The sequence below is a fragment of the Ranitomeya variabilis genome, chromosome 2, assembly GCF_051348905.1.
Source record: "Ranitomeya variabilis isolate aRanVar5 chromosome 2, aRanVar5.hap1, whole genome shotgun sequence".
Taxonomy (NCBI): Eukaryota; Metazoa; Chordata; class Amphibia; order Anura; family Dendrobatidae; genus Ranitomeya; species Ranitomeya variabilis.
Genome location: NC_135233.1, coordinates 797,024,279 through 797,049,958, shown reverse-complemented (window position 1 = coordinate 797,049,958; position 25,680 = coordinate 797,024,279). Strand labels below are relative to the sequence as shown.

Sequence of the window (25,680 nt, the reverse complement as noted above, 5' to 3'; positions counted from 1 at the left end):
CGACATAGGCGTCCGCGGTAATAGACGATAAAGAGCAAATCAGGGTCACAGATAGAATAAACTTAGACTGTAAAGTGCCAATTGAAACAGACTTATCAACCTTCTTAGTACGTTTAGAGCATGCTGATATAACATGAGTTGAATCACCACAATAGAAGCATAACCCATTTTTTCGCCTAAAATTCTGTCGTTCGCTTCTGGACAGAATTCTATCACATTGCATAATCTCTGGCGCCTTCTCAGTAGACACCGCCAAATGGTGCACAGGTTTGCGCTCCCGCAAACGCCGATCAATCTGAATAGCCATTGTCATGGACTCATTCAGACCTGTAGGCACAGGGAACCCCACCATAACATCTTTAATGGCATCAGAGAGACCCTCTCTGAAATTCGCCGCCAGGGCGCACTCATTCCACTGAGTAAGCACAGACCACTTACGAAATTTTTGGCAGTATATTTCAACCTCATCTTGCCCTTGAGACAGGGCCATCAAGGCTTTTTCAGCCTGAATGAATCTCTAAATGAGGTTCCTCATAAAGCAACCCCAAAGCCAGGAAAAACGCATCCACATTGAGCAACGCAGGATCCCCTGGTGCCAAAGCAAATGCCCAATCCTGAGGGTCGCCCCGGAGCAAGGAAATTACAATCCTGACCTGCTGTGCAGGATCTCCAGCGGAGCGAGATCTCAGAGACAAAAATAATTTACAATTATGTTTGAAATTCTGGAAGCGAGATCTATCCCCGGAGAAAAATTCAGGTAAAGGAATTCTAGGTTCAGATATAGGAGCATGAATTACAAAATCCTGTAAACTTTGAACCTTCATAGCGAGATTATCCAAACCAATAGCTAAACTCTGAGGATCCATTTTAATCAGGTGAAATCAGAACCATTCAAGGATTAGAAGGAGAGAGAGACGAAGGCTGCAGTAAGCAGAGATGCAAGTGAATCAACTAATGAGCAAACTCAGAAAAAAAAAAAAAAAAAATTCTCTGCAGACTTCTTTTCTCTCCTTTCTTCTGCCAATTATTTTAACTCTTGGCCGGCCAAACTGTCATGGTTCTCAATGGCAAGAGACCGTAGTAAAGCATACAAAAGGACTAGCTCTTGGAAGATGGGAACTTGAGCTGACTGTGAGCTAAACCTACCGCACAACTAACAGTGGCCGGGTAGCGTGCCTACGTTTTATCCCTAGACGCCCAGCGGCAGCCGGAGGACTGACTGACCCTAGCAGAGGAAAATACAGACCTGGCTTACCTCTAGAGAAATTTTCCCCAAAAGGCAGACAGTAGCCCCCACATATATTGTCGGTGATTTTAGAGGAAAATGACATACGAAGTATGAAGATAGGTTTAGCAAATTGAGGTCCGCTTACTAGATAGTAGGAAGACAGAAAAGGGAACTTCACAGTCAGCTGAAAACCCTTTCAAAACACCATCCTGAAATTACTTTAAGACTCTAATATCAACTCATGACACCAGAGTGGCAATTTCAGCTCACAAGAGCTTCCAGCCTCAGAAATATTCAAAAACAGAGAACTGGAACAAAAATGCAAAACAATCTTAGGACTACAAGTCCAACTTAGCTGATAGTAGTCTAGGAGCAGGAACATGCAACAGAAAGGCTTCTGGTAACATTGTTGGCCGGCATAGAAATGACTGAGGAGCAAGGCTAAATAGAAACTCCCACATCCTGATGGAAACAGGTGAACAGAGGAGATGAAGCACACAAGTTCAGTACCACCAGTAACCACCGGGGGAGCCCAGAAACCAAATTCACAACACGTGTCTATCCCCTCTCTCTCCCGGAAACGGAGGCTATGTCCCAATACATCCAGGAGAATTTGGCAAGAGGGTTCATTAGGAAGTCAGTGTCACCAGCAGGGGCGGGGTTCTTCTTCGTGCAGAATAAGAATGGAGAGTTACGTCCTTGCATAGATTACAGGGGTCTTAATGCCATCACTAGTGTTGAGCATTCCGATACCGCAAGTATCGGGTATCGGCCGATACTTGCGGGTATCGGAATTCCGATACCGAGATCCGATACTTTTGTGGTATCGGGAATCGGTATCGGGATTAATATCAATGTGTAAAATAAAGAATTAAAATAAAAAATAGGGATATACTCACCTCTCTGGCGGCTCCTGGACTTTACCGCCGTAACCGGGAGCCGTTGTACCTAAGAATGCGTGCTTGAAGGGCCTTAGATGAGGTCACTGCGCTCTGATTGGTCCGTAGCGGTCGCGTGACCGCTACGTGACCAATCACAAAGCAGTGACATCACCTAAGGTCTTTCAAGCGCTTGAAAGACCTTAGGTGACGTCACTGCTTTGTGATTGGTCGCGTAGCGGTCACGCGACCGCTACGGACCAATCAGAGCGCAGTGACCTCATCTAAGGCCCTTCAAGCGCGCATTCTTAGGTACAACGGCTCCCGGTTACCGCGGTAAAGTCCAGGCTGCGTCGGAGGGTGAGTATATCCCTATTTTTTATTTTAATTCTTTCTTTTACACATTGATATGGATCCCAGGGCCTGAAGGAGAGTTTACTCTCCTTCAGACCCTGGGAACCATACAGGATAACGTCCGATACTTGGTGTCCCATTGACTTGTATTGGTATCGGGTATCGGTATCGGATTAGATCCGATACTTTGCCGGTATCGGTCGATACTTTCCGATACCGATACTTTCAAGTATCGGACAGTATCGCTCAACACTAGCCATCACCATTAAAAATAAGTACCCGCTGCCCCTGATTTCTGAGCTTTTTGATAGGCTTCGGGGAGCAAGGGTATTTGCCAAATTAGATCTGCGGGGTGCTCATAACCTGATTCGCATCCGTGAGGGGGATGAATGGAAGATGGCGTTTAACACCAGAGATGGGCACTATGAGTATCTGGTGATGCCCTTCGGGCTCTGTAATGCCCCAGCCGTCTTCCAAGACTTTGTCAACAACATCTTCTGGGATATGCTCTCCACCTCGGACGTAGTCTATCTGGATGATATTCTCATCTTCTCTCCAGATATCGACTCCCACCGGAGAGATGTTGGCAGAGTCTTCGACCTCTTACGGGCAAATTCTCTTTATGCAAAGTTGGAGAAGTGTATGTTTGAGCAGGAGTCTTTACCTTTCCTGGGCTATATCATCTCAGCCCAGGGATTGGCTATGGATCCTGCCAAACTACAGGCTGTGATGGACTGGCAAGAACCCCATTCTCTTAAAGCGGTGCAGCGCTTTATGGGGTTCTTTAATTGTTATCGCCAGTTCATTCCCGATTTCTCAACTTTGGTAGCTCCCTTGGAAGCCCTCACCAAGAAGGGAGCAAATCCCAAATTGTGGTCTGAAGAGGTCTCCAGGGCCTTTTCTGCTATTAAGTCTCACTTTGCTTGCGCTCCCATCCTACATCGTCCCGATGTTGATAAGCCGTTCATAATGGAGGTGGATGCCTCTTCTGTTGGTGCAGGAGCAGTCCTCTTTCAAAAGGATGCTCAAGGTCGGAAGCATCCGTGCTTCTTCTTTTCCAAGACCTTCACACCTGCGGAGAGGAATTATTCCATCGGGGACAGGGAGTTGCTGGAGATGAAGTTGGCTTTCTCTGAGTGGAGACATCTCTTGGAGTGGGCTCGTTTTCCCTTTCACGTCTTCACGGACCACAAAAACTTGTTATATTTACAAACAGCCCAGCAGCTAAATTCTCGCCAGGCCAGATGGTCCTTGTTCTTCTCCCAGTTCCACTTCACCCTCCATTATCTTGCTGGGGAGAAGAAAATTCGTGCTCACACCCTCTCTCACTCTGCTGTGTCATCTGAGGAGGAGGAAGGAGAGCCTCGGCTTATTGTCCCTTTGGAGAGCCTGAGAACCGTAGCTCCGGTTTCGCTACAGTCTGTGCCTCCGGGCAAGACTTTTGTGCCCATTAATTTGCGACCGGATGTTCTCTCTTGGGCTCATTCGTCCAAGGTGGGTGGACACTTTGGGACAAAGAGGACATCTGAACTGCTGGCGAGGATGTACTGGTGGCCACATATGGTTCGAGATGTCAAAGATTATATTCAGGCATGTGTCTCCTGCGCCAAAAATAAGTCTCCTCGACAACGGCCAGCTGGGTTACTCTATCCCTTGCCGGTGGCAGACAGGCCTTGGGAGATGGTCGGGATGGACTTTGTAGTGGGTTTGCCCAAGTCTCGTGGCTGTACCATCATTTGGGTCATCACTGATCATTTCTCGAAAATGGTGCATTTGGTGCCACTACCACGGTTACCTTCTGCGCGGGCCTTGGCAGCATTGTTCATAAAACACGTCTTCCGCCTACACGGTATGCCGGACAAAATTGTCAGTGACCGGGGTCCCCAGTTTGCATCTCGGTTCTGGAGGGAGCTTTGTCGTCTTCTCAGCATTGAGTTAAATCTCTCCTCCGCATATCATCCTGAGACGAATGGGTTGGTAGAGAGGGCCAACCAGACCTTGGTCACATATTTGCGACATTTTGTCTCAGTCAGGCAGGATGACTGGGCATCCTTGCTATCGTGGGCAGAGTTTGCGCTGAACAATGCCGTAGCCGACTCCACTGGACAAACACCATTCCTCCTCAATTATGGTCAGCATCCGCGGGTACCTGTGCCTATGCCCGTGTCTTCCGCTGACTCCAGGGTGGCAGACTGGGCTGTGGATGCATGGCATATTTGGGACCGCTCTCAGGATGCCATTCGGGCTTCCAAGGAGAGAATGAGGTCCTCCGCCGATGCACATCGGCGCCCCGCTCTGACCTTTGCTCCTAGCGACTTGGTGTGGCTCTCCGCCCGTAACATCAGGCTGCGAGTTGAGTCCACTAAGTTTGCACCTTGCTACTTGGGTCCTTTCAAGGTCCTCGAGCAGGTTAACCCTGTGGTCTATCGGTTAGCCCTTCCGCCACGCCTGGGTATCACCGACACTTTCATGTGTCCCTCTTGAAGCCCGTATACATGTCCCGGTTTTCCGAGTCATCTGCCAGGACATCTGCCAGGACATCGGGTTCGTCTACGGACGATTACGAGGTGAACGCTATTTTGGGGTACAAGGTGGTACATGGCAAAAATTTTTATTTGGTGGACTGGAAGGGTTATGGTCCTGAGAACAGGTCCTGAGAGCCTGCTGAGCACATTCGAGCTCCGCAGCTCATTGCTGCATTCGAGCGTAGCGAGGTCCAAGGAGGGGGGGGTCCTAGGACGGGGGATAATGTTAGGGGTCGAGTTCCTGCCTCTGCACAGGGGGAATCTCGGGCCATCTCCGCTGCGGTCTCCCATTCTTCTCCTGCCGCAGTGGAGCCTGCTCAGCGGAGACGTCGGTCCCAGCGTCTTGCTCAGGCTGACTCTGTGCAAAGAGTTGCTGCTGCCTTTCCTGCTTCTGCCATTGAGGCCAGTGTTGGGCAGCGGCGAGCAGACGCTTCTGGGACTAAGTCCTGCTTTCCTCATTCTGAGCATGCCCAGAGTAAGATCTCTCAGTGGAGATCGAGGGTCACAAGTTCAGATACTGCTGTCATTTCTATTGGTCCTTCTAGGAAGGTCCTGTAGGTACACAGGCTCTGTAGCAGCCTCTCATTGGTCCTTCTGGGAAGGTCCTGTACGTGCTGCAACCATTTAAGGCTCGCCGTGCGGCCATGCGCTAGTGTCTTTTCAAGTTATGTGCTTTGCGCCAGTGTGGTCATGTGGTTGTATGTGTTCAGGGACCCGGCTGAAATAAGCCCCTAGTATGCTGGCACCTTCGGTGAGGAGTTTTGTATGCATGCATGACCACTGACTGCTCTCTTTTGGGTAGTTAGCCTGTGCCTCTGTGAAAGTCTAACAGTGCACAGAGCTTTACTTTCTCGGCTGCTCTGTGAAGCTAACAGAGCCGGTTCATACCGCCATATAGTGCCGCCATTTCCTAGCAGCAGGTTCTCCTGCACGGTGGACCCCGGGCTGCGAACACATCTGTTTCAATAAAACATTTATACTTACTCGGTGCGTTCCGCTAGCCCTAACAGTATGTTGCTGCCTGCTTATGATTGGTCAACCTCATGCAGGGGAAGAAGTACAAGCCACCAGAGACAAATCTCTGCTAGTTGAACTATTACACAAATTGTAAACTAAACTTTTCAAGCCAGTATCTCTCAAAACAAAGAGGAGACATTAAAAAATAAAAATTATGATTTACTCAGCTCTGCAGCCACTATTCTATGATGTGGCCAGTTTAACATGCTAAAACTGGTCAAAGGTCCTCTTTAAAATAGATATTAAAAGCTTTTGGCCTCCTGTGTAACCCTGCACATATTTCTCTGGGCCAAAAGCATTTTATAGTTTACAAGCTATAAATTAAATTGCTTTTCTGATTATACATATTTATAGCATGTTATTGAGACATATCATAAGAGTCTGAAGGGCTGGATCTGACCACTTAAACTCTAACAATTCTAAACCCCCCTCACATACACCTTAAATAGCTGTCGGTGGCACAATGGAAAGGCCAATTGCTTGGCCAGCTGCTATCTCCCCCTACTCTTCCATACACAAGAGCACATTCTCCGCCAAGCAAATTTTTTGCAATCTTTGTTTTCAGCTTATCCGGAAGAAAAGAAGGAAAGGCAGTTCAAAATCAGACATGACTTCCTTGATAATCTATCTGGGGCTCCCATACACAGTAAACTGTCAACTGAATTAGTCGATAGAAAATCCTGCAACTTTAGTCTAATGTATATGGGGAGACTTTAGAATGAAGTAATCCTGGCCCCAATTCTTGATACAATAGTAAAGCATCATAAAATCAGCACAATGTAGATAAGATATTTTCCTTAAATTTGCAGATGTTTGTGGGAACTTTGCTCAAATGTGTTTACCATTCAGTTTCTGAACAAATAAAATACAGCAAAAAACGGAGTATACAAATCCCAAAGATCATAGTAATCATCAGAAAAAATTCTTTATTTTTACAAAAATACATATCAGTACATAGTAGGTATTATCACCCATACAGGTAGGAAATACGGATAGGAACCTGAAGGTAAGCTGGTTCAGGTGGGAAGAGCAAAGTACATCCAGGGCAAGCACACTAATAGCAGTTATACTATTCCAAATATTACACACATAGCAGGGGAGATTTCAATATAGTAAAGGAGTGCCAAAGGCAGTATCCCACATAGCACTCCTTAGTCAATTAATTATCAATGCATGCTTACCCATAACATGAACGGACGGCTCTCCCACTTGCCCCAGCAGCCCCCTTCAGTTTTTGAACAAATGTCTACATGAAATGAACAGTGACAACTAGGCAAAAGTTGAAAAAGGCACTTTGTATTGCTTCTCTTATTAGTAAATTAATTTTCTATTGTTTCAGTTTCATTGTTGTATAATACTGTTGGTAGTGGCACCCAGACAGATGTCTCCCCATACCTAACTATGAGACATAACTCGCACTTTGAATCATGGCTGAGCTGCCTACAACAGCATCTTAGTAATGACATGGATCTCCCACTTTTCATGACATTGCTGAGAGATTTACAACATGCTATAAATCTCTACTAAGATTATTACATGGTCCAAGTAGTCATCTAATCTTTACATAAATGCCTAGTTTTTATAATGCAAGGATGTAGCTGGGGCCAATCTTGCCATTTACCCTGGGTTCTGGTTGTCTGATGAGGCAACAACAAACCACTCTGCATGGATCAGGGTGTTTAGATACATGGTAGATACAATACATTGAACCTTTTGTGAAACAAAGTCAACCTACAGCTCTGTATGATGTTATTGTAAGTCACCCACAAATCTCTTCTATTTGATAATGTGTAATTAACATGTAAGCTTTTCAGTCTGTGTGACATTGAATTATCAACTAACCGTTTGTTCAGCTCCATCTCCTACAGCAGGCTGGTAAAATATTCTATATCGTTGCACTTTGCCACTGGCCGGGTCCCATCTCACAGTCAAGCTACTGGAGGTTGCATTGAACACTTGCAGGTTACGAGGACCGTTTCTTGGACCTAGTATGGGAAAAGTTCAAAATTATTACATCGGTATTAGCATACAGCACAATGCACATGTACGCCACTGTCCTAATGTTGTACATTAAAAGCTCAATAATTGCAAAAAGAAAAGTTTTGCAACTTTGTGATATATTTTGTTTTAGGCCTCTGAGAAGTTTCTGTTCACTGAAGAAAGCTAAGAAGGGAAGATTATTACATTAATATATTAGAAAGTTGCATAACCTCTTGTTAATGATTATAAATATTTATATAAAGCTGGAAAATGCTTTCAAGAATGTATTGTTTTAGAAGCAGATTCTAGTAAATGTTTACTAGCTTTTATATATTTACTCACTTGGAGTTGTTACAGGAATCTTTGGTACTAAGAGAGCAGAGAAAAGGGGAAACATAATTAGAGTTATAACTTGATACATCACAGAGATAAAGTGTTATCCAAAAAAGAGAAGGCTTTACATGTTTTCTCAACTCCTATAAGATCTTCACTTTCTGATTCATCCGGGTAAATAGCAGTCACTGAGACTTCATATCGTGTATCGGGATCAAGCTCTTCAAATACCAAGCTGTTCTTTTCCCCTTCAAGAATGGTCTGTAATCACATAATTATATGTTTTAAACTGGCAAAGTAAAGTGAAAGCTCTTTTCAGGGTTTTTAGGGGGCTGAGTGATTACCTCTTTCTTTCTTTCTGGCTGCCCAACTGGTGCCCAGCTTATCCTGTACAATGCCACATCAGGTGCACCATGGTCCCAGGTGCCCCTGAAACTGTTGGTAGTTATTTCTGAAAATCTGAGATTGAGCGGTGCTGGCACTGGAGCTGTTTATATTAAAATATATCAAACAATATATCAAACTCTTAATTTCTAATCGAAATTTGGCTTTCCAGAGAAAATAGTGTAATGTTCATTATATAAGGCCCTATTAAACATGTTGTGAAGGTGTATTAGGCTGGATGTCTTCAGAAAATGGATGTTCATAGAGGCATTAGATCGCCTTAAAATTGCTCTATGCCTTGTGTTAAATACCTTCTAAAAAAAATTTTGAGTTCCCCAATTCTATTGCTTTTTTACATTTAAGCTGTGTTGCATCATTGCAGAGATGTACACATTTATTGTTTCTGGAGAGCAGCATGTGAAATGTCTGCTTGCAGTCCAACTGGGCATTTCTTCAGAGTCTTTTCTGGAGGCATGTGCTTACAACCCTCCTGACCATATGCTGCCAATGACATCCCAGCCGCATCTGAGGCTGGTCGTCTTCCGAGCTATGATTGGCAGAGTCTTGTAGGGACTGGTGAAAGTGAAAACCACCAGATAATACTCTGAAGAAATGCCTTGTTTGACTGCAAGCAGAGATGTCAACTACTGTGCTCGAAAGGCATCAAATGTGAAATCTATGCAATGGAGTGACACAGAACAAAATAGAAAAAAAATCATATTCAGGGGAGCACAGAGTTTTTTACAAGGTATTTGACTCTTTTTTTGAGCAGGTGACAGTTCCTATTCAAGGAAAACAGCTGAATAGAATCTTATTGGTAATGATCCTTCGGAAATAGAATAGGAAAATTAGTTCTCTCGTAGAATAAAAAAGCAACTGCTATCTAGGTGACAGAGCCACCACTAGCTACTGCTGGCTTGTGCAAGTTTTATTTTATATCAGAGGCTTGCAGCATAGCAGATTTGTAAGAAGAATATGTAGACTACTTGTTTTTAAAGCGCTAACTTGATGACAACATGGGGTTCGTTATAGAGCAGCTCATTCATGGCTCTCTAAAAACGTCATCACTGGTGTATAAATTCACTGGGAATTGTGAGACATGGACAAGACAATAATCCTTTTATATTCCTTAAAAAACAGTTTAAACACATATGCAGTAGATACTATATTTGAATATATGCGGACATTTTGCAAATTTTTGTTTTTAAGCTCGTCCAAGCAAGCTTTGCCAACTTAGAAAAGTGGACAGAGCTCAGCTGGGACAGAAAGTAGAGCCAAGCAAGCTTGACAATTTTATCATAATTGTAGCCAAAATGTTACGTAAATTGCGACAGAAATGTTCCTGATTGATGTACATTTCTTGCAAACACGCCCTGCAGTCCGAAGATTGATTATTAGATTAATTTAAGCAAGCGAGTTTTGCATACTTGTGGTCCCTTGTGTAAACCGTGCTGGAGATGATAATCCATCTTGCATTACGGCAGTGACACTGACATCATATTCAGTTTCTGAGAACAGGTCAGTTAAAGGTGTAGTAGTCCTTGATCCATCCACTTCAACCTAAAATGATGAAGAACCATAAATATATAGTTGATGGGGTCTACAGACACCATATTCATACATCATTTTTGCAATGTTGTTTCTTTGTTAATTAGGAAGCAGTATAAATAAAGGTGAATAGAAATTTTCATTCTCACAAAAGTTTTAAAAACTAGAAAAGTAATTCAAATATTTAAAAAATCCTTAAACCCTTTAGCAAATAATTTAAAAGCCTCTATAGACTTACAGACATAATAGTGGATTCTCAATATGGAGAATAAAACATTTTTTCTGGGCAATGTTTCATAAACGAACAATAGATATGTATATATTACCTCTTTGAAATCCTCCTCTGTCTCAGCTTTGTATTTCACTATATATTTTCTGACATTTCCGGGTGCAGGATCCCATAAGACTTTCATTGAGCTGTGAGTGATGTCTTGAAGTCTTATATTTCCAGGGCCTTGAATTGGCACTGCAAAAAAAATTGTTACATTGAGTACCTTCGTAAAGCTATCACTAACTGGATTACATTTCAATACTACTCTAGTCATAACAACATTGACTTTACTTAGAGTAGTCATGATCAATAACCATAAAGTCTTACATGTCACTTCCTGAGCTGTGAGTGGGTCACTGGTGAGATCATCAACAAGTGCGTACACGGTCAATGTATACTCAGTGTTTGGGAATAATTCTTCCAACCGTATGTCAGTGACAGTTGGGCCAACACGAACCTGTAATTAGCAAAGAGATTATTTCAACCATTGGATGAATAACTGAAACATGAAAAAAGTGTATTATGTAATTCACAAAATTCCCATTAATAACGAAAGGAAATAACTAAGTGTTGAAGCCAACCACTGCTGGTGACAAAATCGGAAAACATTTTCACTATTGACCAAGTCTTTTACCTCACTTTCACATCTTGACTTGATTTAGATGATGAAAAATGAAATCATTATGGAGTAGAACAATAGGTAAAAAAAATAATAGTATAGGCATATCCATTTCAGAAAGTGTGAGGATATATCAAGAACAAATCTGTGTGTATAGTTTGTATCACACTGAGTGCACCGCCATGAGTTTCATTCAGGCCAATAAAATGTTCTCCAGATTCTAAATTTTACTCATGGACGCAAAGTACTGGCTCATGAAAGAAGGTTTCCTTAAGCACATTATCATATGCCACAAATGCTGATATTTTATTTGGATTGGCTAATGGAGCCGCATTCCTCACCTCTTTCTCTGTGGAAGGAACAGTAGCATTGACAGGCTCATATAACAACTGATATCCAGTAGCCCCTTGAGCAGCTTCCCATCTGACGCGCATTGTTGTTGTTCCAATGTCATAAATGTTAAGATTTCGAATGGTGGGGATGGGCACTGTGAAAATAATAGATTTGTTTTATTATAAAATGTATTTTTTGCCCTCCATTCTGCAGATACTGTTTGAAATCGTTAATGAAGGGAAAATAATGGTTTTACGCTTTGCTTAATGCGCATATAAAATTTGAGCAGCTATAAAATGTCAGTGCTTAATATCCATTGTACAAACAGAATGTATTATAGATCATTCTCATTTACAGTTGGATTTTTAAAGGGAACCTGTCGCCTCCAAAATCGAAGGTGAGCTAAGCCCACCGGCATCAGGGGCTTGTCTACAGCATTCTGTAATGCTGTACATAAGCCCCCGATGTATCCTGAAAGATGAGAAAAAGAGGTTAGATTATACTTCCTGGGGGGCGATCTGATGGGCGTCGCGGTCCTGGGCCTCCCATCTTCATAGGATGATGTCCTCTTCTTGTCTTCATGCTGCGGCTCCGGTGCAGGCATACTTTGTCTGCCCTGTTGAGGGCAGAGCAAAGTACTGCAGTGCGCAGGCGCTGGGCCTCTCTGACCTTTCCTGGCGCCTGTGCACTGCAGTACTTTGCTCTGCCCTCAACAGGGCAGGCAAAGTACGCCTGCACCAGAGCCGCAGAGTGAAGACAAGAAGAGGACGTCATCGTAAGAAGATGGGAGGCCCTGGACCGGACCGCGACGCCCATCGGACCGGACCACAGCGGGAACGCCCCTGGGTGAGTATAATCTAACCTCTTTTTCTCATCTTTCAGGATACATCGGGGGCTTATCTACAGCATTCCAGAATGCTGTAGATAAGCCCCTGATGCCAGTGGGCTTAGCTCACCTTCGATTTTGGGGGTGACAGGTTCCCTTTAATGTTCACTGTGTCTAATCACAAATTTACTACTAGGATATGGGATGTGTACATTTTAAAAATACAGCTGAAAAAGGCCAGCACCGCTGGCCTTTTTCAGCTGTATTTTTGAATTTTTGGATCATTTTTAGTCCTCTTTTGTGCTTTTGCTACTAAGTGATTTGTACGTTTTACTCCAGAAGCGTTTCTGCAATTTGCTAAAGAAAAGTGTTAGTGTTCATCGATTTGCAAGGCCCGGTCCATCAGTAAAGTCAGTGATTTATGGCTGCTGGACAAGAGCAATGAGAACAATTTCTTACATAAGGTCATTGTGACAGTATGACATGCATTTGATGAGGCTCCAGGTTGGTTAGTCAAAAGAAAAACCATGGAATCTGGCAGATAAGAGGTAGTTCTCAGGGCTCCCATCCTGCGGCAACAGATTACTGACAAGGCTGATGAACAGGTTCCTGCAAATCAATTTGCACCAATTCTTCTACAGAAAGATCTAACTCTAAGTCACAAAGAAAACTGCAGAGGGGGTCTATAAATAAAAAAACTGGTAACTAGATCAGCACCAACCCACACAATTATGAATTTGATTATGCAGTTAACGGTAACCTGACAACAGATACATGCTGCCCTAACCACAAGCAGCATGTATAAGACACTGGATATATGATTTCAGCCAAGTATGTTGGACTCAGAAATGCTGTTGAGTTTCAGAGCAATACATACTTTAAAGGCAGGCCATGTACCAAGCTGCATGGTGACTAGTGAAAAAGGCCTCTTCTCCCCACCCGCTGACGGGTCTCTTCTTAAACACAAATGCAGGGAGAGATCTGTCACTCAAAGGGAGCAGGCATGGAGAAGCCACCAGGGACTAACCTTTTTGACTAATCCCCTGGGCAGCCAAATCCCCAGCAGCTTTTAAAGAATGTTTGTCAAACATTCATGGCTGAAATGACACAGCCAGTGTCTGATAATACTGTCTGGGGTTATGGAAGCATGTTTTCAATGTCAGATTCCCTTTCAAGGGAATCTGTCTTGTAGGATCAACCCTGAGAAGCCATCTATTTGGGCATGTAGGTTATTCCTGAAAATTCTCTGTTTTTCTTATATGTAAATGAACTGTTCAGAACTATGGGCTGGACACTGATCTGCACGAGAATCTGCCTTTGCAGTTTATTTTAAATAAAACACATTTGCTGTAGCTCTCACAGCTCTGCTGTATAGCAACCCTAGCTGTCTGTGAGGTGGAAGCTGAAGCTGAGAGGAAGCTGCAGATGTGTCAGGCATAATCACACACAGCTCTGCAGTGAGATCAGGAGAGCAGAGAGAGCCCATTGTACTTCATTTTTAGTAATCTCTGGAGGTAGATTTTCATGCAGCTCAGTGTCTGGCCCATAGCCTGAAAAAGCTCATTTACATTTAAGAAAAACGTAGATATCTCTGGAATAAGACATTGGATCACAGATATCATTTTATTCAGCTTCCTATGATCTACATGTCAATACAGACAGCTTAGGAGGGCTGATCCTACTGACAGATTCTGTTTAATGTTGTTTATAAATTGTAATTTGCATCTGTATATAAAATGTGAAACGATTTTCATATGTGGATCTACACTCATCTTATTTTTAAGTTTTAGGTGTAATTGTCCTGCACTATATTCTATATCTTTTATTTTAAATTTGTATATTTATACTTTTTTTTTTAAATTGACAGATTGATAATAAGAATCAGTGATGCACATAAAGTCCCAATCACTGTATAGCTAGGATTGTCAGATGGTAAAAGGGCAGTGTTAGAAAGCCTGTAGCTGACAACAATGACATAATGTTTGTTTCTTCTTCCTTTGCAATCACTGTAATCTATTTTGACTTGTTGCAGTTGTCAGGTCAATGGTACGGGTCATTCCTGTGAACTGAATGTGGTTTTCATTTAGAGGGAACAGATGTTCTGGCATTTTTTGCTGTATGAATTTTTAATCACTTTAAACATTAGTAAATGAAGACCACCTGTAGTAAATTGACTTTAACCAATAATTCAAGTGATTAGTGGTAAAGCGATTACAAATTTTTATTTGGGCCATAAAATTACCCAAAGTGTGAAGGTAGTTCCTCTCTGCACTATTCATGCTATGCATGTGATCACATATTATTGCGAGGCTGGAAGTACATGATAACATATAAGTCTTAAAGGTGAATACAAACAGAACTAGTGAAAAATAGAATTTTTGACATTGATATCCTACAGGAAAGGTCTGCAAAATTTACCTTTTAAGGCTACATTGAGATAGGCATAAACTGTAAAGCCACGTTCACACGTTCAGCATTTGGTCAGTATTTTACATCAGTATTTGTAAGCCAAAACATGGAGTGAAACAATCAGAGAGAAAGTATGATAGAAACACGTCACCACTTCTGTATTTTTCACAAACTTCTGGTTTTGGCTTACAAATACTGATATAGAGTACTGACCGAGTGAACATGGCCTAGTGGTTCTCATTCTGGATATAACACCTAGACACCCTCACCAAGTAGCCCTATGGAACTAAATTTAGTAACTTAGAGTGGATTCAGTTCTGTTGTGTTACATCAGAAATATATGAAAAATCACATCAGAAAAATATGAAAACTTACAGGTAGTCTCCTGGCCAACCAATGGTTGACTGCTTTCTCCTTCAACCACTGAATATACTTTGACTTCATATTCAGTTTCTGGCTTCAGATCAATCAAAACTGTTGATCTTTCATTTCTGCTAACAGTAACCTACAGAAAGACACCAATAGAAGCTAATTACAGGCATAATGTTATAAACCTAACAGTTCCCAATAGTAAAAAACATCACTTATGGACTGCCTGACTCTGACGCCATTGTGAATAGAACTGGATTTATAAAATACCAATAAATAATATTTATATTAATGAGAATACTTGTGGTTACTACTTATATAATATTACTTATTTTGCAACACTTTAACACTGCTGTGAACTTTTTTCATCTACAGTCCCTGACAGAAGATATGTCGCTTATCCATGTTATGTAAATAAAAGCTTATAACCTGACGTTAAATTCATCCATTGGTTGTATTAATTATTCTTTTGAAAGCTCAAGCCCTCCGAAATGTGGTTTAGGTTAAGAAAATAAATTGGCATCAATACAGAAATATTGATCAGTTAATGAACACAGAATGGTCAGATTTTGGCAAGACAAAAGTTTTGTCACCTGGTCATATAATGCACCCAATCCTAGCTTACATCCTCACCTGTGCTCAGTAAATGATCGATTAATTAGTGTGTGCATATAAAAAGAAACCCAGCACCCCAGACCTTCACTTGAACTGCAACTTGAGCTCTGACAACATGCCAAAAATCCACCCTGCAACCAAAGCCTGGATTATCAAGAGGCTGGAGACCAGTACCACTGCAGAGGTGGCTGGCACCTTTAATATGTCTCAGCATCAAGTACAAAGAATTTTAAAAAAATTTGAAGAGATTGGAGATGTGTTTGACAAGCCCAGGTCTGGCAGACCCCGCAAGACAACTGCTCAGGAGGAACGTTTGTTGGTTAGAAAATTCAAAGCAAACCCCTCTTCCACTGCAGCAGAGCTCCAACAGGCCTGGTCACCTCAAGTCCCAGTGTCAACTAAAACAGTTTGTCGGATTCTGTCTCGAAATGGCCTCCATGGTCGAATCAGTGCCCAGAGCCAGCACTAAACAAAAGGCAAATAAAAAAACGTGTGGCATTTGCAAAGTCCCACAGCCTGCTAAACAGATGGACGCTGGAAAAGTGGTAGAAGGTGGATTTCTCTGATGAATCTTCAGTAGAATTACACCAAAGCCACCGCAAACTATGCAGGAGACCTACTGGTGCCCGTATGGATCCAACATACACCCAGAAAACAGTTACATTTTTTGGTGGAAAGATCATGGTCTGGGGTTACATTCAGTATAGGGGTATGAGAAACATTTGCAAGGTGAAAGACAATATCAATAGCCTAAAATATCAAGACGTATTAGCTACCTCTTATATTCCAAATCATAAAAGGGGTCAAATTCTGCAGCAGGATGGTGCTCCATCTCATACATCCATCTCTACAACAAAGTTCCTCCAGGCAAAAAAGATCAAGGTGCTCAAGGACTGGCCAGCCCAGTCACCAGACATGAACATCATTGAGCATGATTGGGGTAGGATGAAAGAGGAAGCTTGGAAGACAAAACCAAAGAATCTAGATGAACTCTGGGAGGCAGGTAAGACTGCATTTGCTATTCCTGATGACTTCGTTAATAAATTGTATGAATCATTGTTGAACTGCATGGATGCAGTCCTTCAAGCTCATGGAAGTCACACAAAATATTAAATATGACTCTAATAGCACCACAACTTCATTCACCAATGTTATGCAACTTATATTTGTATTTTAAGGTAATTATTTGTTTGAATATCACATTACTTTCTGTGGGCAACAAAACTTTTGTCTTGTCAAAATCTGACTAATCTGGGTCCATTAACTGATCATTATTTCTGCATTGATGCCAATTTATTTTCTTAACATAAACCACATTTCGGAGGGTTTCAGCTTTCAAAAGAATAATTTATACAACCAATGGATGAATATAACGTCAGGTTATAAGCTTTTATTTACATAACATGGATAAGCGACATAACTTCTGTCAGGGAGTGTAATATATAGCTAGTTTTATGTCTAAACCAACAACCATAAAAAAGAAAATAAATAAATAACAACAATCAGATTTTTAAACTGAAACGACATTTAGCTTATTTAGTACCAACACTGTACATCTACTGCCTTTAAAGTGTAGGTTCTCCTAAATAGAAGGAATAGAGGGAATGATTAACCAACTGCATCTTAGCATAGTCCAAATACCCAGTACCTGTGTCCAATAGACTCTTCCAAAAATTAGTTGGGGAGATACAGCATGTTTTGTTCCCTGTGGAACGGCAAGTACAATAGAAGGAGGCAAAGTAAGATTACAAAAATCTTTCCTATATTCTGTCCTGTGCAAATACCCAATGCTTACACTTTAACCCCTTAATGACCAGAGCTTTTTTCAGTTTTGCGTTTTCGTTTTTCGCTCCTCTCCTTCCCAGAGCCATAACTTTTTTATTTTTCTGTCAATATGCCCATGTGAGGGCTTATTTTTTGCGGGACGAGTTGTACTTTTGAAAGACACCATTAGTTTTACCATTTCATGTACTAGAAAATGGGAAAAAAATTCCAAGTGAGGTGAAATTGCAAAAAAAAGTGCAATCCCACACTCGTTTTTTGCTTGGCTTTTTTGCTCGATTCACTAAATGCTAAAACTGACCTGCAAATTTGATTCTACAGGTTATTATGAGTTCATAGACACCAAATATGTCTAGGTTATTTTTTTTCTAAGTGGTAAAAAAAAATTCCAAACTTTGCTAAAAAAAAAATTGTGCAATTTTCTGAGACCCATAGCGTCTCCATTTTTCGTGATCTCGGATTGCATGAGGGCTTATATTTTGCATGCCGAGCTGACGTTTTATTGATACCATTTTGGTGCAGATACGTTCTTTTGATTGCCCGTTATTGCATTTTAGTGCAATGTTGCTGCGAACAAAGTAAAGAAATTCTGGCATTTTGATTTTTTTTCTCGCTATGCCGTTTAGTGATCAGGTTAATTATTTTTTTTATTGATAGATCGGGTGATCCTGAATGCAGCGATACCAAATATATGTAGATTTGATTTTTTTTTATTGCTTTATTTTGAATGGGGCGAAAGGGGGTGATTTGAACATTTATATTTTTTTATTTTTTTCATATTTTTAAAAACATTTTTTTTTACTTTTGCCATGTTTCAATAGCCTCCATGGGAGGCTAGAAGCTGACATAGCCTGATCGGCTCTGCTACATAGAGGTGGTGCTCACATCACCCCTATGTAACTGAATTACAGTATTGCACAGCACCCTGTGGTCGGCATCTGGCATTAACAACCATAGAGGTCTGCAGGAGACCTCTGGTTGTTATGCCCATGCACCCAATCACGTGACGTGGGTCAACAGTCCATGCATTTCCAGCCAGATGGCTGGAAGCGCTTGTTAAATGCCACTGTCAGAGTTTGACAGCGGCATTTAACTAGTTAATACAATAGGTGCGGGTGGATCGCAATTCCACCCGCTGCCTATTGCGGGCACATGTCAGCTGTTCAAAACAGCTGACATGTCCCAGCTTTGATGCGGGCTAACCGCCGGAGCCCGCACTGACTGAGAGCTGGCTCTGTACTGATGCACTGCACAGCCAGCTGTCAGTCAGTGCTGGATCACACCTGAATGTTTAAAAAAAAATTGGCTCCCAGGAGAAATAAATTTCATTTTCTACAGAACACCATACTTTTAGTAGAGCAGCCGGGTACCTTTATAGCGCTATCAACCTACATATTAACACTATATCTGCAGGATAATAGCATTATTGGACATGACTAGTGTTGAGCATTCCGATACCGCAAGTATCGGGTATCGGCCGATACTTGCGGTATCGGAATTCCGATACCGAGTTCCGATATTTTTGTGGTATCAGAAATCGGAAGTTCCCAGTGTATGGTTCCCAGGGTCTGGAGGAGAGGAGACTCTCCTTCAGGCCCTGGGATCCATATTCATGTAAAAAATAAAGAATTAAAATAAAAAATATGGATATACTCACCCATCCGGCGGCCCCTGGACCTTACCGATTGTAACCGGCAGCCTCCGTTCCTAAGAATGAGGGGTTTAGGACCCTCGATGACGTCGCGGCTTGTGATTGGTCGCGTGCCGCTCATGTGACCGCTCAAGCGACCATTCACAAGCCGCGACGTCATCGCAGGTCCTAAACTCCTCATTGTGTCCCATTGACTTGTATTGGTATCGGGTATCGGTATCGGCGATATCCGATATTTTTCGGGTATCGGCCGATACTATCCGATACGGATACTTTCAAGTATCGGAAGGTATCGCTCAACACTAGACATGACAAGTTTCCTTTAAAAGTAAGACAATCCATACACATTAGATAACTATCAGACGAATGCTCATTTCTGCCAACAGAATTCTCTACCAACCTTTCTCACATATGTACATTTGACTTGGGGAGAATGCATGTTTTCTGCATGACAAGAGTGGAAAAGGCCACTGCCAAAGACCACTAAGAGCAAAAAAATCAGGCATGTTGGTAACATGCTGTGACCTGCACATTAGGCCTGTCCCACACGTCCAGATAATTCCGGTACCGGAAAAATTGGTACCGGAGTTATCCGTGTCCGTGTGTCCGTGTGCTCACGTGGCACATCAGTGTGGCACACATGCAGCAGCCGTGTGCCACCCGTGTGCCGACTGGGTACCACACGGACCGTGCACGAGACAGAGCTAGAGATAAGCGCTGTCCCCTGCATCTGGTGCTGAAGCCGGAATTCATTCCTTCCCCCAGCAGCGTTCGCTGGAGAGAAGGAATGAAAAATCATTGTTTTTTATTTTTTGTGTGTTTAAAATAAAGATTCCGGTCACCGCCCGCCTCCCACCCCCTGTGCGCCCGCCCGCTGGAAATCAAATACTCACCCAGCTCCCTCGATGCGTCCTCTCAGCACCACAGCTTCTTCCTGTATGAGCGGTCACGTGGTACCGCCCATTACAGTGATGAATATGCGGCTCCACCCCTATGGGGTACCGGAGCCACTGACGTGTGAAACCAGCCTCAGATGGTTGACTTTTCCTATTGCAATCACCATCATTAATCTGAAAGGCAAGCTTAATAGTGTAGCTTCAGGTTACAACTTTGAATTGGCTGCAACTGTGCATAATCAGGTATTCAATTCTGCTAGTTTCAACAGAAAAAAGTCACAATTTGGCTCCTTCAGAAAACTGTGGTATTCTAGCCAACAGAGAGTAAGCAAAAGGGGATACGAGTGAGCTACACAGAAGAGCTGAAAGTCTGTGTTGTAGTCACAGCACTAATTTTTGCATATTTAAAACAGCACTTGTAAAAGAGCATCATATTTTGGGGGTCACCGTACCTCTTGGGGTCTGCCTCCAGCTACAGGATAGTACTCCACTCTAAATCTATCCACACTATGGGATGGTGGAACCCATGTTACTCTGAAAGATCGAGTGGTGGGCTCTGAGGTCACTAGGTTCGATGGTGGCTCCAGTGCATCTGCAACAGGGAAAGATGTATAACAAAATGTAAAAAATGAAATAAAAATGGATTCAGTGTTCTTTCTCTGAAAGATTTTGCCATACATTTCAAGGGTTGTGAAAACAGGGAGCGTCTATGAACATACATGGCCTAGGGGGCAGAAATTGGGAATAATGAGTGTGAGAAACTTAAAGAAGAAAGTTACTGCTGGCAGGCACAGGTTTGGGTGTGTAGGATCAAAAGCATTTAACCATTTTTCTACTATGAATGCATATGGCGTATATGAAAGGAATGTCTTGGGTTCATACTGGTGTGTTAAAGATATATTAAGAGTAACTGTTTGTTATCATTTTTATATGCTACTAGCTGTACTACCCGGCTTCGCCCGGGTTAATGACTGCTGTTAGCAAAATAGAATGTGTTAACAAAAATTTATTCTGCACACAAAAACCACAAAACAAATAGATAGAAATGTAATTATTAAAAGGCAAAAACTAAGCAAATAGAAGCATTTCACAACATATATTAGCTTTGTTATACTGAGAATGTCTTTGTTGCCTATATTAACCAATCAGAGCTCAGGTTAATTAACTGTAGCAAAATAGAAGCTGAGCTGTGATTGGTTGCTATTGGCAGCCTGATAAATCCCCAGCCAACAGGAAGCCCTCCCCCCTGGCAGTATATATTAGCTCACACATACACATAATAGACAGGTCATGTGACTGACAGCTGCCGTATTTCCTATATGGTACATTTGTTGCTCTTGTAGTTTGCTTATTAATCAGATTTTTATTTTTGAAGGACAATACCAGACTTGTGTGTGTTTTAGGGCGAGTTTTATGTGTCAAGTTGTGTGTGTTGAGTTGCGTGTGGCGACATGCATGTAGCGACTTTTGTGAGATGAGTTTTGTGTGGCGACATGCGTGTAGCAACATTTTGTGTGTTGAGTTGCATGTGACAGGTTAGTGTAGCAAGTTGTGTGCAGCAAGATTTGTGCATGGCGAGTTTTGCGCGTGGCGAGTTTTATGTGTGGTGCATTTTGAGTATGTGCAAGTTTTGTGTGAGGCAACTTTTGCATGTGGTGCAACTTTTGTACATGTGGCAATTTTTCTGTGTGTGCAAGTTTTGCATGAGGTGAGTTTTCCATGAGGTGAGTTTTGCACGTGTGGCGAGTTTTGCGTGAGCCTAGTTTTGCATATGGCGAGTTTTGCATGTAGCGAGTTTTGAGTGGTGACTTTTGTGTTTCGACTTTTATGTGGCGAGGTTGGTGTGTGTGTGTGGTGAAATGTGTGCTGAGGGTGGTATATGTGTTCAAGCACGTGGTAGTGTGTGGCGCATTTTGTGTTTGTGTTCATATCCCCGTGTGTGGTGAGTATCCCATGTCGGGGCCCCACCTTAGCAACTGTACGGTATATACTCTTTGTCGCCATCGCTCTCATTCTTTAAGTCCTCATTGTTCACATCTGGCAGCTGTCAATTTTCCTCCAACACTTTTCCCTTCACTTTTTCCCCATTATGTAGATAGGAGCAAAATTGTTTGGTGAATTGGAACGCGCGGGGTTAAAATTTCACCTCACAACATAGCCTATGACGCTCTCGGGGTCCAGACGTGTGACTGTGCAAAATTTTGTGGCTGTAGCTGCGACGGTACAGATGCCAATCCCGGACATACACACATACATACATACACACATTCAGCTTTATATATTAGATATACCTGTATGTAATCTCCTGTATATAGTATATACCTGTGTGTCATCTCACCTATATATAGTATATATCTGTGTGTCATCTCCTGTATATAGTATATACCTGTATGTCATCTCCTCCTATACATAGCATATACCTGTGTCATCTCCTCCTGTATATACTATATACCTGTAGGTAATCTGCTCCTGTATATAGTATATACCTGTGTGTCATCTCCTCCTGTATATAGTATATACCTGTATGTCATCTCCTCCTGTATGTAGTATGTACCTGTATGTCATCTCCTCCTCTATATAGTATATACCTGTGTGTCATCTCTCCTGTATATAGTATATATCTGTGTGTCATCTCCTCCTGTATATAGTATATACCTGTGTGTCATCTCCCCTGTAAATAGTATATACCTGTGTGTCATCTCCTGTATATAGTATATAGCTGTATGCCATCTCCTCCTGTATTAGCCCTCGTTCACACGTTATTTGGTCAGTATTTTTACCTCAGTATTTGTAAGCTAAAATGGCAGCCTGATAAATCCCCAGCCAACAGTAAGCCCACCCCCTGGCAGTATATATTAGCTCACACATACACATAATAGACTGGTCATGTGACTGACAGCTGCCGGATTCCTATATGGTACATTTGTTGCTCTTGTAGTTTGTCTGCTTATTAATCAGATTTTTATTTTTGAAGGATACCAGACTTGTGTGTGTTTTAGGGCGAGTTTCGTGTGTCAAGTTGTGTGTGTTGAGTTGCGTGTGGCGACATGCATGTAGGGACTTTTGTGAGATGAGTTTTGTGTGGCGACATGCGTGTAGCAACTTTTTGTGTGTCGAGTTGCATGTGACAGGTTAGTGTAGCAAGTTGTGTGCAGCAAGTTTTGCGCATGGCGAGTTTTGCGCGTGGCGAGTTTTATGTGTGGTGCCTTTTGAGTATGTGCAAGTTTTGTGTGAGGCAACTTTTGCATGTGTTGCAACTTTTGTGCATGTGGCAATTTTTCTGCGTGTGGCAATTTTTCTGCGTGTGCAAGTTTTGCGTGTGGCGAGTTTTGCACGTGTGGCGAGTTTTGCATGTGGAGAGTTTTGCGCGTGGCGAGTTTTGAGCGGCGACTTTTGTGTTTCTACTTTTATGTGGCGAGGTTGGTGTATGTGTGGTGAAATGTGCACTGAGGGTGGTATATGTGTTCGAGCACGTGGTAGTGTGTGGCGCATTTTGTGTGTGTGTTCATATCCCCGTGGTGGTGTGATTATCCCATGTTGGGGCCCCACCTTAGCAACTGTACAGTATATACTCTTTGGTGCCATCGCTGTCATTCTTTAAGTCCCCCTTGTTCACATCTGGCAGCTGTTAATTTGCCTCCAACACTTTTCCTTTCATTTTTTCCCCATTATGTAGATAGGGGCAAAATTGTTTGGTGACTTGGAAAGCGCGGGGTTAAAATTTCACCTCACAATATAGCTTTGACGCTCTCAGGGTCCAGACGTGTGACTGTGCAAAATTTTGTGCCTGTAGCTGCGACGCCTCCAACACTTTTCCTTTCACTTTTTCCCCATTATGTAGATAGGGGCAAAATTGTTTGGTGAATTGGAAAGCGCGGGGTTAAAATTTCACCTCACAACATAGCCTATGACGCTCTCGGGGTCCAGACGTGTGACTGTGCAAAATTTTGTGGCTGTAGCTGCTACGGTTCAGATGCCAATCCCGGACATACATACATACATACATACATACACACACACACACATTCAGCTTTATATATTAGATTGTTCTTTTAATTCCAAGCTGATTAATGGGTGTCTGAGTCCTGATTGCACCATCTATCTATTTGCAATTAAAAGGACAACAACATATAAAAAATAATATCAAATGTTTGGTGACTTAACAACAGCTATATGCAGTGTTTTGTTATAGTGTATTTTCACATGGAGCTTTTTGACATGGTGTTTGATGTGGATTTTGGAATTTATTCACTTTTAAACCTACTTCAAAAATCTCCTTGTGAACTAATTCCTGTGACAAATTAAATTTGTAAAAATTCTGTAAAATGAACCCAGTATAACTGAACATGTAACTTTGTAAATTACCTCCTCCACCCTTAACGCTGTTACACAAATTTGTTGTGAGAGGATCAACAATGTTGGTTAGCTGGCTGAAATCATTGACGTTGAAGACGTAGATCTCATCAGGATCAGTAGCTATTTCTTTCAGTTCATTTTCATCTGCATTTTTAATACCTAATAAAATACATGAAATCAAAGCATTAGTAACTTTATGATAAATTCACTAAAATCTTATATATGTTCTACTTGTCTGACTGTCTCTTCACTCATTCTCTCCATCCTTCTATACCATATTTACCTTATAAATCCACGGTGATGGTCATTGAGGAATTAAATATACTAATAAGGTCCTGTAGTGAGGAGAAGCTTGTACCTGCTAGCATTCCTGGCTCCTCTTTTGACTAGCTGGCCTGGTGTGACATAATACCGTTGTGGCGTAATGTACAAACTATGTTTTATAAGGCTGGCTAATCAAAGGAGGAGATAGGGATGCCAGAAAGTAGGAACCAGTTTACAATGCTCCTGTCCAGTAGCCACTGATATGGCCACTCGTCCAAGGTCCTGCAATTTGATTTTCTCATCTCTAGAAAATAAATTATGTTAGGGATCAAAGCACAGTCTGTATTTACTATGGTTATAAAGTCAAACTTAGGAAGAGGTAAGTAGAAGCCAAAAATACAAATCCAGGTTAGTGGCAAATCAAGTCAATTATAAAATGGTGATTTCCATAAATTTTATTCAATTGTTTTATGCCAAGCGTACAGTAGTAGTAGGTTTCTTAACATCACATATATTTGCCAGTTATGTGGATTTTCAGTTTTTCTATGTGTTATCAATTCCAACAATATTTCAGCTCAGTGTTTTGTCAAAATGTATTAAAATACCTCTGTTACTGAATACATTTTGGCAGCTGCTATCATTCTTACTTAGGTTTTGTTATTAGTTCCAGAGTTGTGGCTCAAAGTATTAAAAATGAATGGATGTGCCAAAATTAAATCAAGGCAGCATAAAATGATGCAATTCCACAGTGAACTTAAGTCGTAAGTTTCTACAAAACTAAAAGAAATATCTGACTATGCTCTTCATGCAGAAAAAAAAACGTCATCTATAACCAAACTATGTGCATAGTTTCATATCATCTGGCTGGCAGAACACTGGCATGCTACTTAGATAGTAGATTGAATAAGCCAGCCTTACAATCAGAATTTCAGGCTGGAGGAAATCTGGCCATTCAAAGCATCACACAATAAAAGTGAATACTTTGGATTCATGCTTTGCCAGTAATATGAATCTGTAGCCAATAGAATAATATATTCTGCTC

The 25,680-nt window shown here is 41.9% G+C and overlaps 1 protein-coding gene across 4 annotated transcripts in view; it reads right to left on the bottom strand.

Moving 5' to 3' along the window:
- Positions 1-25,680, bottom strand: part of COL12A1 (collagen type XII alpha 1 chain) — a 223,217-nt gene that overhangs the window by 116,205 nt on the left and 81,332 nt on the right. For all 4 annotated transcript variants that reach the window (XM_077289886.1, XM_077289885.1, XM_077289887.1 and 1 more), the window contains 11 exons: positions 24,384-24,533; positions 20,471-20,610; positions 15,081-15,210; positions 11,479-11,624; positions 10,846-10,975; positions 10,574-10,713; positions 10,127-10,259; positions 8,660-8,802; positions 8,444-8,576; positions 8,325-8,351; positions 7,845-7,987 (listed from right to left, as the gene is read on the bottom strand). In XM_077289886.1, the coding sequence (XP_077146001.1) occupies positions 7,845-7,987; positions 8,325-8,351; positions 8,444-8,576; positions 8,660-8,802; positions 10,127-10,259; positions 10,574-10,713; positions 10,846-10,975; positions 11,479-11,624; positions 15,081-15,210; positions 20,471-20,610; positions 24,384-24,533 (1,415 nt within the window). The remainder of the gene's footprint in view (positions 1-7,844; positions 7,988-8,324; positions 8,352-8,443; positions 8,577-8,659; positions 8,803-10,126; positions 10,260-10,573; positions 10,714-10,845; positions 10,976-11,478; positions 11,625-15,080; positions 15,211-20,470; positions 20,611-24,383; positions 24,534-25,680) is intronic.